Source organism: Trachinotus anak, unplaced genomic scaffold (genome assembly GCF_046630095.1).
Source record: "Trachinotus anak isolate AG129_WGS33_773 ecotype Australia unplaced genomic scaffold, CSIRO_AGI_Tana_v1 ptg000004l, whole genome shotgun sequence".
Taxonomy (NCBI): Eukaryota; Metazoa; Chordata; class Actinopteri; order Carangiformes; family Carangidae; genus Trachinotus; species Trachinotus anak.
In genome coordinates, this window is record NW_027273855.1 from 24,256,971 (window position 1) to 24,271,399 (window position 14,429).

General features: G+C 41.7%; 1 protein-coding gene across 6 annotated transcripts in view; it reads left to right on the forward strand.

Moving 5' to 3' along the window:
* The window catches only part of plekhg5b (pleckstrin homology domain containing, family G (with RhoGef domain) member 5b), a 77,118-nt gene extending 66,240 nt beyond the window's left edge, over positions 1-10,878 (forward strand). For all 6 annotated transcript variants that reach the window (XM_071477299.1, XM_071477298.1, XM_071477300.1 and 3 more), the window contains 13 exons: positions 608-799; positions 2,060-2,230; positions 3,800-3,895; positions 4,203-4,403; positions 5,193-5,303; positions 5,402-5,551; positions 5,650-5,787; positions 5,895-6,014; positions 6,190-6,322; positions 6,653-6,768; positions 6,902-7,056; positions 7,436-8,521; positions 9,160-10,878. In XM_071477299.1, the coding sequence (XP_071333400.1) occupies positions 608-799; positions 2,060-2,230; positions 3,800-3,895; positions 4,203-4,403; positions 5,193-5,303; positions 5,402-5,551; positions 5,650-5,787; positions 5,895-6,014; positions 6,190-6,322; positions 6,653-6,768; positions 6,902-7,056; positions 7,436-8,521; positions 9,160-9,169 (2,679 nt within the window). In that variant the 3' untranslated portion in view covers positions 9,170-10,878. The remainder of the gene's footprint in view (positions 1-607; positions 800-2,059; positions 2,231-3,799; positions 3,896-4,202; positions 4,404-5,192; positions 5,304-5,401; positions 5,552-5,649; positions 5,788-5,894; positions 6,015-6,189; positions 6,323-6,652; positions 6,769-6,901; positions 7,057-7,435; positions 8,522-9,159) is intronic.
* Positions 10,879-14,429: the final 3,551 nt, after the last annotated feature.

Here is a 14,429-nt window from a genome sequence, read left to right on the forward strand (position 1 = left end):
GTGTCCTGGAATGTGAGTTCCTTGTCGCTGTGTTTGATGGGGGGTGGTGGGGGGGGTCAGCGGCCTGACCCTCACCGGCAGATTCCTCAGGACTGACACTCTAACGGCAAAAACAACTGCTTCCTCAGATACCGAGGTGGCCCCTGTTTGTTTGCTTTGCCGCTGCTCGTAAAGTGGACAGAGATTGCACGAGTGAGGGTGCGCAGCAGGGCCTGCTGACAGGGTAACAATGGAGAGAGGGGGGGGGGTGGTCGTCTGTTCTTATGGAACAACCTCCCGCCCGCTCCTTGTGATGTAATGAGTGTTCACTGCGAGGAAGTGGCAGTCCTTCCCTCTCCTGTTTGTGTCTGACTGTTACGATGGCTTTAACGGACCTGCTGATGTCATCCCTCGCACAGAATTCCCCTCTGATTTCCTGTTTATCCTGCCCTTGAATATCTCTCCCTCCTTCATTGTCTCTTCCATCCGTCTGACTGGAAACTTTTGTATTTCCCCCTAAAGTGACAAAACCCGCTCATGCCTGTTCTTTCATTTTCTGTTTTGTGGCCTTGTACACTGTGTAAATCTCCCTGTGTGTGTGTGTGTGTGTGTGTGTGTGTCCTCTCAGGGTCAGGCGCGACGGAGGAAGAACATGACAGAGTTCCTGGGGGAGACGAACATCCCGACCCCAGATGCTCTGGGACAGATCGGTGGCTCCCTGCCCAGCGTCGGGGCTGGGCCCGACAGCTGGAAGAATCGCGCTGCCAGCCGCTTCAGTGGCTTCTTCAGCTCCAACGCCGGAGCAGGGCCCTTTGGCAAGGTAACGGTGATCACGTGAAACACAAGGGTGTGATTTCAAGCAATTCCTCTTGGCTATAAAACTGAGATTTTAAAAGCAGCTGGGGGCAGGTTTGTTGCCCAGGCGTGTCTCAGATTTAAAAAAAAAAAAAAAAACAAACAAAACAGTAGCAGGCAGCAGTGGGAGGAGGCCAGGAGGCCATATCCCCCGAGTCCCGGTGAGGTAATTTCCCTTCAGAGTCTCCGGACTTGTAAGCTCACTCATTTCCCTCCCAGCAGCTCTGGAAATGAGGAGATGGAGGAAAAGCTTCATGCGCTCGCTCAGCTTCATCCATCATTTTCCTTGATTTTAAAACACTCACAAGTGACGCTTGAAGGAATAGATATTGATATATAGGTATTGATAATAGATATATCCTTGCAGAGAGAAGGAGAAGCTGGTATGTCCAGCCGCTGGCTAACTTAGCTTAGCATAAAGACTGGAAACGGGGGGAAACAGTCTGTGTCCAAAGGCAACAAACCCCCACCAGCCCCTCAAAGCTTACTAATTAACACAAAAGGGAATAAGCATATACCCCCGAAACCCGTCAGACCTTTCCTTTACTTTTCAACAATAATAATCAACTTTCATTGTAATGAGGCACACACACCCCCACACACACGCTCCCATTGTACTCTCCCTGCTGAGGTCACGTCCTGCACAGTAGCAGATGTCGCACAGAGACAGTATCTGTCAGTCACCTGTCAGTGCCGGGCTCATCTCTATTCAGCCCGTCCGTTCCCTTTAACCCCTTCAGGGCCAGAGAGCCTCCACTGGGACCTGGACCTCTGCCACCCTCCATATTGCAGGGGTAAACGACTGCCAGTCCCTCCTGTCACCGAGCTTTGACAAGAAGTCTGATCATTTTCCTCCCAAATCTGCTGCAGTTTCTCACTGTTCAGGAACGTGCATCACTACTTTCTGAAAGGTTTCAGAGCTGCAAACCACCGACTCTTCTTCTCCTTGCTGTAGCTCTTGCCCCCCGCCCCCGTCTTCTATTGTTGAATCAGTCTCAATGCACAGAGCTCATTTTCATAACTACATCAGGGCTGCCAGCTTGAACAAAAGCCTGAATAGAAGCTACTGTTTAAGAGTTAAGGCGCCAGTGAGGGCGGGGTTAATATGCTAATACACCGACTCATCTTCACTTACAGTTTGAATGTAACAACACACAGAAAGGACAGAAATGGACACGCTGAACTAATTGGGTTTCTTTTTGTAATCGTTCTTATCTGGTCACAGGAGTTGGACCGACTGGAGCAGCTGCAGAGCAAGCTCCACTCCTACACGCTGTTCGGGCTGCCCAAGGTGCCGCGGCAGCTCTCCTTCCACCAGGACTCCTGGGAGGAGGAGGAGGAGGAGACCAACCTGGCCCTGGAGGACAGCTGGCAGTCACTGCTGGACAACTCAGAGGTACAGCACACAGGCCACACACTCATTTTATGTCGTATATCCAGACTATAAAATTAAATTTAAAAATTAAGCTAAAATTAGAAGAAAAATTAAGTCAAAACAAGATTATTATCATTATTTTTTTAATGTATGAAGTTTCAGAGGAATTTAAATTATTCATAAATTAAGACAAATATCAGTGAGCTGCAAGTTCAAAATAAAAGAAGAAGTTAGGAACTGTTATTAAATTATTGATGTGTGGAGGGAAGTTGAATCTTATGTTTTAACTTTTTTATTTTATTATGTATTATTTTATGAATATATGGTAAGATAACTGCTTAACAATAACTCTGAAGATTACCCCTTCAGCACAAAAAAAAAAAAAAAAAAGAAAAAGTTCCCCTTTGTCTAACCTTCTCTCTAAAATTTCATAATAAAAGTTCCTTACAGTCACTGGCATCATATTACTACCTTCTTGCACACTTGCATCCTGCTTTGCGGCGCCTGAAACCGACTCTCACTTCCTTATCACATATCTTTGCCACACTTTCCCTGGTGCCTGCTTTTCCCAGAATGATGCTTACATATCACTTAATTACTGCGCGGCTGTCGGGAAGCGTCCATGCCTACGTCTGTGACCTGTTAATGTGTACATGACTAATCAGGGGCTATAGACGGAGCGATATCGCTGCTCAGCTGTTATACAGCACCACATACTGTACATTCATCCCTGATAGGTAGTTACATAAGATATATTACCGACTGGAATGGCTGCAATTTCCCTATGTTCTCCTGCAATCAGGCTGCTGATGTAAATTACTGCCGCGTATCAGAAGATTGCCAGCAAGATATTCAAGTATTTATGAGCATGTGTTTGTTATATGTTTTCACTACATAGGACAAGCTGTGGTCTGACTGGCATTAGCAGTGCATGAAATAACACAGCCCTGCTCATTCATTTCAGGGAAATAATAATAATACTAATAATGATGATGATGATGATGATGATTTTTGTGTAACACTTTTCAAATCAATGTTATAAAGTGCTTTGCAACAAACAAACAAAAAAACAAGTATGAATATAGAAAGAATAACTGGTACAATACAAATATAAGTTAAAATGAACATCATACATAAAAATTTGAACCTTTTTCACTTTTTGCTGCAACACAATGTGACATCATCTGGTGCTCCATGATGAAAAACTGTCACGACTGACATTTAACTCCAGATCTATCAGAACCGTCAAGCTTTTTAATTTCATCTAAAGTTATTTGCCTTTTTTCTTATGTTTGCTTTCTTTTTTTTCTTATTTTATTCATTGTTAATATATTTCTGACATGGTGAACCTGTCAAAATATCAGTGATAAACACGTTTACATTATAAAACAAATGATTATTGTCTTGTAGGGGAGTTTAGTGAAGCTGATTTACTGTTGGATTCTCCTCTACACTTTTAAATCCCTCTTCCTTTAAATGGGAATGAGTTCAATATGGATAAAATGAAAGTTAGGACTGCTGTAATACTATACTACAATAATTAAGAATGTGTTTGCTACATTTATTAATATGACCTGTGTGTGTGTTTAGACATTGACGAGGCGACAGTTCCACCAGCAGGAGGCAATATGGGAGCTGCTGCACACGGAGGCCACCTACATAAAGAAGCTCAGAGTCATCACTGATGTAAGTGCAGAGACAGCTACTGTAGTCTGCTGCTGACTCACACAAAGACCACACACTGATACGAGTCTGACTGTTACATCAGACGAACTGGCTTCTGTACTGTGACAGATAAACGCACAATGCACCTGTTGTTGACATGTGAAAATATACAACTTTTTATCTTTATCACAGTTCCAGTGAGCTGTAAGCTGAGAAAGTGAATCGTGTTTTACCCGTGAGGCTGATGACCTTTAGCTGTAAAGGCTCCATGTCAGCTCAGCGTCTTATCTTTGTTTGGTATAAAACATTTTTGTTTCGCCCCGTGCAGCTGTTCCTGAGCGGGCTGCTGAACCTGCAGGAGAGCGGTCTGCTGACGGAGGTGGAACCCGCCAAGCTGTTCAGCAACATCCAGGAGATCGTCCACCTCCACACATCCCTGTGGAACCAGGTCATGCTGCCCGTCCTGGAGAAGGCCAGGCAGGCCCGGGCTCTGCTCGACCCCACTGACCTCCACCACGGCTTCAGGACGGTCAGTCCATGTTGCACTGTAGATAATAAACAGATTATTCCGGCACCATAGGGTTTATCAAGAAGCCATGACCCCGTCTGCAGCCCTAGATTTCACTCCCATCATACAGATTAGTTTCTGGTTTTGTTGTTATCCAGGCTACTTTAATTAGTCATTAACAAACTCATTAACTATTGTACTATAGGTCCAAGTAAACTTTGAGTACAGATGGACATTATGTTAAAACGCTCAAAAGGCAACAAAAGTGAAGTCAAAACTGTATACATCAATAAATTATGCAGTTGGTCAAATAATTGAAAAAGAAATATGAAGCTTTGCAATAGTTTATTTTTATCTTTTATTTTAAGGTATTTTATTAAATCAGCTCTCTTCTTACCAACTGATTGTAAAACTTAAAGCTTTATATTTTTATCCAGTTTTTAATTATTAAACTGACTATTATTTATTGATATACTCAGTTATGATTTGTGTATCAGCAGAACTTTAACACATGCTAAAGCCAAACTCATACTGCTGAAGTGTTTGACAGTAAATTACTGCTGGTTTTTTGAACAGGATATAAAAAGTCAGATTAGCAGTTTATCAGTACCTTCGTATGAGCCGATACCCAGAATACCCTGCATAAGTAAACGCACCGTTTCGAGCGAGACGCCTGTTTTTCTTATGAACTAAAATGACCTTTTGTATCTAATACGCCGCTGACCACAGACTGAGGCTGGAGTAAACATGTTTTCCCTCATGCTGACGCAGTAATATCTCTGACACATGTCTGTTTATGTGTGTGTTCAGTTTGGCTCCAGGTTCCAGCCCTACATCCGGTACTGCATGGAGGAGGAGGGCTGCATGGAGTACATGCGCACGCTTCTCAGGGACAACGAGCTCTTCAGGACCTACGTGACGGTCAGTTTCTCGCAGCCTGCCCCGCCCTGTTCGTTCTCTTCTCGTATCCCTGGCTCGTTAAATTGTTTGATTTCCTGTCTTTGTTTGGCTTAATTCAGTGGGCAGAGACCAACAAGCAGTGTAACCGTCTGAAGCTGGCCGACATGTTGGCAAAGCCTCACCAGAGACTGACCAAATACCCACTCCTGCTGAAGAGCGTTCTCAAGAAGACGGATGAGCCATCAGCCCGGGACATCGTCAATAACATGGTGAGGGAGTTGAAAAAAATCGATGAAATCTACTGTCGTTCAAAGCCTATTGTGTAAAGTCTAAAGATGAACGTATTGATGTGTTTCTCCTCCTCCAGGTGGCCACAGTAGAGGGCTTCATCAACAGCGTGGACTCCCAGATGCGACAGCGTCAGGAACAGCAGAAGCTGGCCACCATCTCTGCCCGTATAGACTCCTACGAGGCTGTAGAGGGCAGCAGTGAGGAGGTGGAGAAGGTAGGAGAGGATTTATGGGCCTTCTCACGTCTTCAAAAAGTTCTGTCTTCCAGACGTTAAACTTCAATCAAGATCCGGCTTCATGCTTTTGTCTTTTCCCCTCTCAGATCCTCAAGGAGTACAACCGCTTCGACCTTATGGCTCCCATGAGGGGAATATCACCAGAGGAGACTCGACAGCTGCATCTCGAGGGGGCGCTGAGGATGAAAGAGGGCAAAGACAGTCGGGTGAGTGTGACTCACATGACTGCTCAGAAACACATGACGAGCTCTTATCTTTACACCTGGTTTCTCACACGTTTACTTCACAGTCACATTTCGCAGAGTGAGAAACGGTCGACCTATGAAACACCACGTGTCACTGTCAGTACTGAGATGAGTTTTATTTCCCCCCCCTTTACAGATGGATGTCTACTGCTTCCTGTTCACTGATCTGCTGCTAATTACAAAGCCAGTCAAAAGAGTGGAGAAAGTCAAAATCATCCGCCAGCCTCTCCCCATGCACAATGTCGTCTGTAAGGAGCTGAAAGACCCCGGTGAGGGCTCAGACCTGGAGCAGGGACACAGCCAATCAATACTGTCATTGCTGATTTATAGTTTAATCATCTACTCTATTGATTTTTAAACATGGTTATAAATTTCATGTCTTAATATGAAACAGAAAAGCAGGAAATCTACACATTTGAGCTGCTACAGCTAAAACTAAAATATACAACATTATGAATTGACTGATTAATTATTTTAGCACAAATGTAAAGGTATAAAAATGAGCTACAGTAACTGATTTAAGCTCGAGTAATGTTTGCTGACACCAAACTGTACATGTTGAGTTGTATTCATTTCTTGTTATTTTTTTGTCTCTGCAGGCTCATTCATCCTCATCTACCTCAATGAGTTCAAGAGCGCAGTGGCAGCCTACACTTTCCAGGCCAACAGCGCCACCCAGGGGCGAAGCTGGACCGATGCGATCTGCAACGTCCAGGTTGGAGAGCCACTTCATGTCTCACTAGATCTTTAACACATTTTTTTTCATAGTTTTATTTGTGTTTAAAATTAAAAAAAAAAAAATTGGCAGCAACACTTATTTACCCGCTGTGGTTTTCATTATACTGCAGAACCTGCTCCAGAAGCTCCGCGCTGAGGAGGTCCTCCGACAGCAGAGCAGTCTGAAGAGATGTATGGGTGAGGACGAGGAGGAGGAGGAAGACGAGAGCAGCAACTCCACCACGAGCTCCCCATGCCTGAGGCACAAAGACCAGCAGAACTCAAGGTACAACGGTGTTCAAGTCTGTTTGAAAACTATAGATTAATCTTTTTACAAAACTATTTCTTAATGTTTTCTTTGTTTTTTCTAGTGAGCTTGAGTAGTGCAGGTTTTGTCACCTTAGGGCAGAGCCAGGCTAGCTGTTTTCCCCTGTTTCCAGTCTTTATGCTAAGCTAAGCTAACCAGCTGCTGGCTGTAGCTACATTTTGAATGGACAGATATGTTACTGGTCGTCATATCTAACTCTCTGCAATAAAGCAAATAAATGTGTTCCTTTAAAATGACATGAATGTAGCTACAGTTGAGCCGTTATGCTCCTTACACACTTTCCTGTGAGCTCCAAGTAGTTGTCATCAAAATTAACCGACCCACCGTCTCCTTTCAGTCAATCGGACGGCTCCACTGAGACCCTGTCAGTGATGGACATCGATGAACCAAGCGAACACCAAGAGCCTCCCACCCCCAACATGAACCTCAAGGGAACCACTAAGACGGACTCAGACGCCGATGTGGCCCCTCTTTCTGAAAGGTCTGAGGTCCCACAGTCTCAGTCCATACACGCCAACAGAGTCCACTCCAGTATTTACTCTGAGCACGACCACGTGGCGAGGCTTGAGGGCGAGGAGCTGGACCCCCAGTGTCGCTCCCTCTCCATGGACAGCGCCTACGGCACCCTCTCTCCTGAATCCCTCCTGAGAGAACTTCAGCCACAGCCCAGCCACAGTGAAGGAGAGGAGACCGAGGAGGAGGAGGAGGGAGAGAGGGAGGGCCAGGAGGCGGAGCAGGAAGAAGGAGAAATAGAGGAGATGGAAGAAGAGAAGGGGGAGGAGGGTGAGGAGGAAGAGGAGGAGGAGGGGGATGCTGCCTCGCTGGGGTCCCAGCTCTCAGTAGTCCAGTCTTCGAAACCTCGCCGGCGGCCTCACGTTCAGTCACGAGTCCACTGCCTCCAGAGGTTGTCCAATCTAACCTTATCCCGCTCTGAGGACAATCTCCTGCAGCGCCTCCACGGTAAAACCCCCGTCTCCCACAAACACTCGCTCAGCAAGGAGGCGCGGGACCAATCACAGTGTATGGACATGGATACATCATCGCTGTCACACAGTAAGAGTCTGTCAGAGCTGGGCCAAAACTGCGAGGAGCTGCTTTCCGGTGACCTCGACCACTCTGACGACTGCTTGAGCATGAGCTTGCCAGCTGAGAAACTCTGTGCCAGCCTGAGGAGGGCGGAGGCCGGACCCGGCCACCGGGCGGCTGCAGGACAATGTGAGGGTAACGATTCCCAAAGCAACAGCTCAGACGGGGAAACGGCTCCTTCTGCCTGCGTAGACAGGAAAAAAGAGTCAACAGCCGCTTCAGGGGAAGTGTCGCCCAAGAAGAGGAAAACTCCAGCCCAGCAGCACAAAAAGCTGACGCTGGCTCAGCTGTACAAGATACGCACCACTCTCGTCCTCAACTCCACACTCACTGCATCGTAAGTAGCTTCTCCTGAAATACAAACTTATGGGTTTTCTACATTTAAAGGAACAGTGTGATATTTTGAGAATACTGTGTTAATATTGTTTTTTGCTGTTGAGAATTAGATGAGGAGATCAGTACCACTCTAATATGTTTGATAAAGAGCTGAGCCAAGCCTTGCTCTGTTCACATTCAACAAAATCCCCCTATAAGCACCTCTAAAGCTCAATAATTAACATGTTATAGCTAATTTGTTCAGATAAAACAGATTCCAGGAAGTAACTATAAAATAAATAGTCCAAAAGCTTTCACCTGTGAAACCACAACTTGTTGATTTTACACTTCAGTTTTTGTCCAGATTAAACAAATGAGATATCACGTGTTCATTTGTGAGCCTTCGAGGTACTGGTAGGTTTATTTTGACACATTTGAGCAGAGATGTGCTAACTGGGGCCATTTCCAGTCTTTGTTCTAAGCTAAGCTAATCAGCTGCTGGTTGTAATGTCATATTTAGCATGAGTAGTATCAAACCTTTGACAACAATATTTTTTTCACAAGTATTCCTTTTGTTCTAAATTAAACTAAAACTTAAGATTTTTTTTACTATAGTACAATATTTAGTATTAACGTTGGCCTTTTTTCTTTTTTTTCCAGGGAGGTATAACCACTCTTCCAAACAGCTGACCAGTGGCATGCAGACATTATGAGGAACAACACTTGTTTTGCGTGGATGGACTGAATTTCTTGAGACACAAATGCACTCTCTCTCTTGCTGCCCTCTCCCTTCCTGTTGCTTTTTGGACAGTGACTCTACCATTTTTACATTGCAACAGTAACAATAATCCTTTTTTTTCCCCCTTTGCTGTTGCATTGGTTTCTGATTTTCTCGAACGGAAAGGAGAGGCAGAGAGACATTAACTGCTTGCACTTTGCAACGGAAGTAGCATTACGGGGGCTGGGACCTTAAGGTAGACTGGAGGAGTGTGCAGGGCGCGATGGAGGCATCCAGGCAGAGGTCTTCGAACCTTATCCCTGCACTCTGTACTGCAGAAGACGCGGGTCTGAATCCTGCACCTTCTCTGTCAAAGGGAGGGACACCGAGTCTTGAAAATACTCTCTAAATGTGGCAACAAAAAAAAAACAACAAAAAAAACCAAAAAAAAAACAGCACCTAGGACGTCCTCCTAATATTTGTACTACTCCTGGTTTGAAAAAAAAAAAAGAAATTGCACAGTTGTCTTTGTTAAGTAGAAGAATCACTACGGAGTGAAATTACATTTACAGTCACGCAATAAGCGAGAATTTATTGTTTGCTGTTTGTGTCTGCTTGTGTACAGGTGAGTGTGTGTGTGTGTGTGTGTGTGTGTGTGTGTGTGTGTGTGTGTGTGTATGAATGTGTGTGTTCGAATGATACACGGTCCTCGATTTCTGACTGAACCAAAACTGATTCCCATCTCCTGTGAATAACGCTAACACGCCCAAAGATGGAAGTGACCTGAGTGGCCGGTAGATTCAAAAAGGAAGTGCACCCAAAGACAAAGCGGTCCAGTAACAGCCAATCATCAAACAGCTACGTTACCATAGACACAGACTTCCTTCTTTACTGTTAATCGTTTGGTTGAACTAAAGCCATTTGGTATGTTGAACTAATGAAACGATGAGTTGACTTTCTATAAAACGATGACTGAATCTGGGTGACTAAACCTGTTTTGAGGAGTTTCCTGCTTCCTATTTACATATATATTATGGCTTGAGTGTTCACTCACCCCTGAGGCCTCAATGTATTAAAACCACATACACAAGTGCACAAATGAGAACTTGGTCATAGGAAAAAACAGACAAAAAGAAGTCTACACATGAGTAATGCCTGTGTTGGAGCACCTTTTCTGAGACATTTCATTTCTTGTGTTCTTTACGGTGGTAACATTGATAAGAGATTGAAAAGGTTTTGGCTTGGATATGATGTAATGAGTGAATCTGCAGAGCTGCTTTAGTTGAACAGCTTTTTCCAGGAGATTAAAAAAAACACACAATACAGCACAAACTTAACATTCACACTGACGTCTAGCTTTTCAGATCAGTGAGTTATAACCTTATTCCAAACTTTGCCCAAAACCAAATAGGTTAACTCTGTTTACTTTTAGTTTTTTTGTTTATGTGTAATATTTATTATGCCTGCTATGTTTTATATATATAAGATTGTTTATATTGTTTGCTTCCATGTTTGTATTTTTTTTTTTTTTTTTTTTGATGTAGTCTTAATCTTTTTTTCTTGCCAGGCATGAATGTGCTATGAACCAAATCATGTGTTTCCTCTTTCAGGAATGACTTTAAAGTGTCTTACAAAAATAAAAATGCTAAAATACTTTACAATCCCTGTTTTAATGGTGTAATCCATTGTAATGGAGTGATTTAAAGAGAAAGGCTGGATGGCAAAGGGGTCGCGCCGCTCTCGTCTGTCGTGTTTTTAACGCAGACAGACAGCAGGTGGCGAAAGCATGTTTAGGGAGGTGAAGAAGAGCGACGCCAGAGAGGTCATGACTGTGTGTGCCAGTAATTCACTGCGTCATTCTCTTTCTATGTCATGATGTTAAGCTGAACCTGTTGCTCTGGGTCGTAACAGCAAAGCAGTGAGAGTAAAAGCTTGCAGTGGGTTAGCTTATCGCCAAAACCTGCACTGGAGGAAAATCAGTGGTGGAACAACAACTGAGGTCTCTTACTGAGGTAGAAGCAGCAACGCTACACTGTAAAAGTACAAGCAAAAAAAAGTACAGCAATAAATTATATTTTAAAATAGGGTGTACTTTTTAATATGTAATGTATTATCTAACTTTATAGTTTATTATTCTAATTGTATATACTGTGGTTCAGTCTCTGGATCCTGAAATGAATCAATTACTCAATTATTTATATTACTCTATTATTAATTGACAGAAAATAAACCAGCAACTATATTGATTGTTGAGAAATAATCGATAATCATTTAAGTAATTTTTCAGCACAAATGTCAAATATTTTTCTGCTCGAGCTCCTGGAGTGTGAGAATTTTTCAACTGAGTTCAACTCAAAATACTTAATTTGTCACACATTTTGAGGCAAATGCTTAAAGATAATCTAAAAATACAAACATGTTGTATGGCAGTGGTTGATCTGCAGCTAATCAAACACCACAAAGGCACATTACATTTTAATGTAAAACACGTCCTAATGGCATTTAAGTATTAGTAGTAGTAGTAGTTTTATAGCGTTTATTGTATTACTTGTTCTGTATCATTGTAAAGTCAACATCTCTGGGTTTTGGACCTTTGGAGAATTGTGATATTTTATAGACCAAAGAAAATAACCATCTGATTTATTGAATAAATTAGCTACAGCCATAAATGCATCATATTATAGAAATTGGTCTATATAAATATGTTTTTGATGTAAAATGTTGATCTTTAAAATAAGAAGTAACTACAGCTGTTAAATTAATGTAATGAAGTCAAACGTATAACAATATCTACCTCCGAAATGTAGGGGAGTACAAAGTAAAAGTACCTTTAAAAAGTACCTCCAACTTAAGTATAGTATATAGAGACTTTGCTACTCTCCACTTCTGGAGAATTTTATTTTATTTTTTTATTACATCCATATTTATGAAGGTGGAACGTAACTAAGTACAGTTACTCAAATATTGTACTTCTGTGCATTTTTAGGTTGTGTTAGTGGATTTTGTGTTTCCATTTTATTCTACTTTCTAATTTGACAGTACTGGATTTCAGAGGGAAATACTGCACATCTATAGTTTCAAGTTACTTTTAAGATTTTACACACAAAACATATGATCAACTAATCAATAGATTAAGAATAGTAGGCTAAACACAACCAAATAAACATTAAACTGCTGATTGTACGTTAATGCATCACTGATAATAACCTGAAATATAACATATAATAACATGAAAAACAACGTCAAAGAGTCTGTTAAATCTGCTTAATTAACTGATTTTAACACACAGACTTTTACTTGTAATTGCAAATTTTTACACTAACTCTTGCTACTTTTACATTAGGGAAGAATCTTAAAACTTTCCACTCTGACATGTATTCAGATTTTAATGTGAACCTCCTTCTGTGCAAACATTTCCCATTACAAATTTCTAGCATATAGATTTGTTAAACCAGATTCTTAAACACATATTTTTCTGCAACTTCACAAAATCTGTTTTATCTGTTGGTCTGCTCTTGTAGTGGTGGAGGAAATGTTTGAATTCTTTTCTCCGGTGAAGGTAGAAAAGCAACGATGTAGAATTTACTCTGTTGTAAGTTTTTACTTGAGTAAATGTACAGAAGCATTTAAAGCAAAATGTACTTAAAGTATCAAAAATAAAAATAGTCATAGAACAGAGTGACCCTTTCCAGAGCGATACTGTATATTATTGTATTAATATTGTTGATGCATTACTATGTAAGCAGCATTTTTAATGTTGCAGTTGATCAAGGTGGAGATAATTTCAACAATTTTACTTACTGTTGTATACTTAATGTAGAAATGCAGTTTTTTAAGACCATCATATGTATTCATATTTTAGATGTAAAATATTAATTTAAATTTTTACCAGGTGTCAAAAGTCTACTGGAATATTAAAAACATAAGAAGAAACATAAGCAGAAAATGGAAATATCTGCAGTGCAAGTATCTTAAAATTGCATCTAACCTAACAATACTTGAGTAAATACACAGTAACACTTTCATTTAACCTCTTTATTTAGTAGTTATATATTCCATAAATGGTCTCTAACACACTATAAAGGTAGTTGTAAGCTATTATAAGTACATTTTAAGTGTTTATCGATGTACAACATTTGTCAATTTAGCTTGTTATTATTACAAATATCTTTTAATATATTGTCATTCATTCAGCCTCCACTTATAGGTTTACACAGGAGTTATAGTTGTTCACAAATACATGAATAAACACTTGTAGTCTGTATATCAGCTTACAGTTACAATGTAGCGTGTTATAAAGCATTTATTTAACGCTGATATACAGCTTATAAATTTTAGATTGAGGGGTTGAAGTACAGTATTACCAAAGTGCTGGGGTTTTTTTTAAACACTTAGGGTGGAATTATTTGGGTTATTTGGAGTCAAATGACATTCATCTGCTCAGTTTAGTTTCTGGGAACTGAGTCAGATCACATATCGAGTGCATCTGTCTGTCCGGTCCCACCGTCTGCTCCTGGTTCCCAGAAAGTTCATCTGAGTCTCAACAACAAGGTGTCCGACACACATGTGGGACATGAGAGCAGGGCAACGCGGGGCCTGATGGCCCAGAGTAACATCATGGCCAAGGTGTATTTACAGGTGATTATATCAGCTAATCGGTGGATTACAGCATGTTGAGTCCACACAAGCCCCTAAGCTGCAGGGAAAAGACAGTGCGGTCCTGTGGGATTTTCTGTTTAATCTGGTCCCAGAATGCAGCGGCCCCTCCCGTTCTCACATCTGGCCCCGTCGGGATTTACTGTTGTAATCCTTGATTTTAAAACAATTTTATTATGCTTTACCGCTGATATGCTGTACTTTAATTATTAAAATGCAGCTTTCTATTTTAGCAATGAAGTAATTACACATCCTTGCTCTATTAGCCTCTGCTAAGTAAGTAATGAGGCTGTGCCACAGTCAGCTGGAGCCCCATGACGGCTGCAGGTCGGCTGCATCCTGCACACTATTTTCAGGTATGCGATGACACATAGAAAGATATTATGCTAAGGCAAAAACAGGCTGCAACCTGGTGCCTCTCTAGTGCAATTAATCCATCCTCTGTCTAATTTCAGAATCCTTATTTTGAAATGTTCAATATATTTTAACTGTGGAGAAACACAGACACTTGTGTGCACAATGTCCTCATGTCATGTCGTGTGTCCTCAGCACTTCT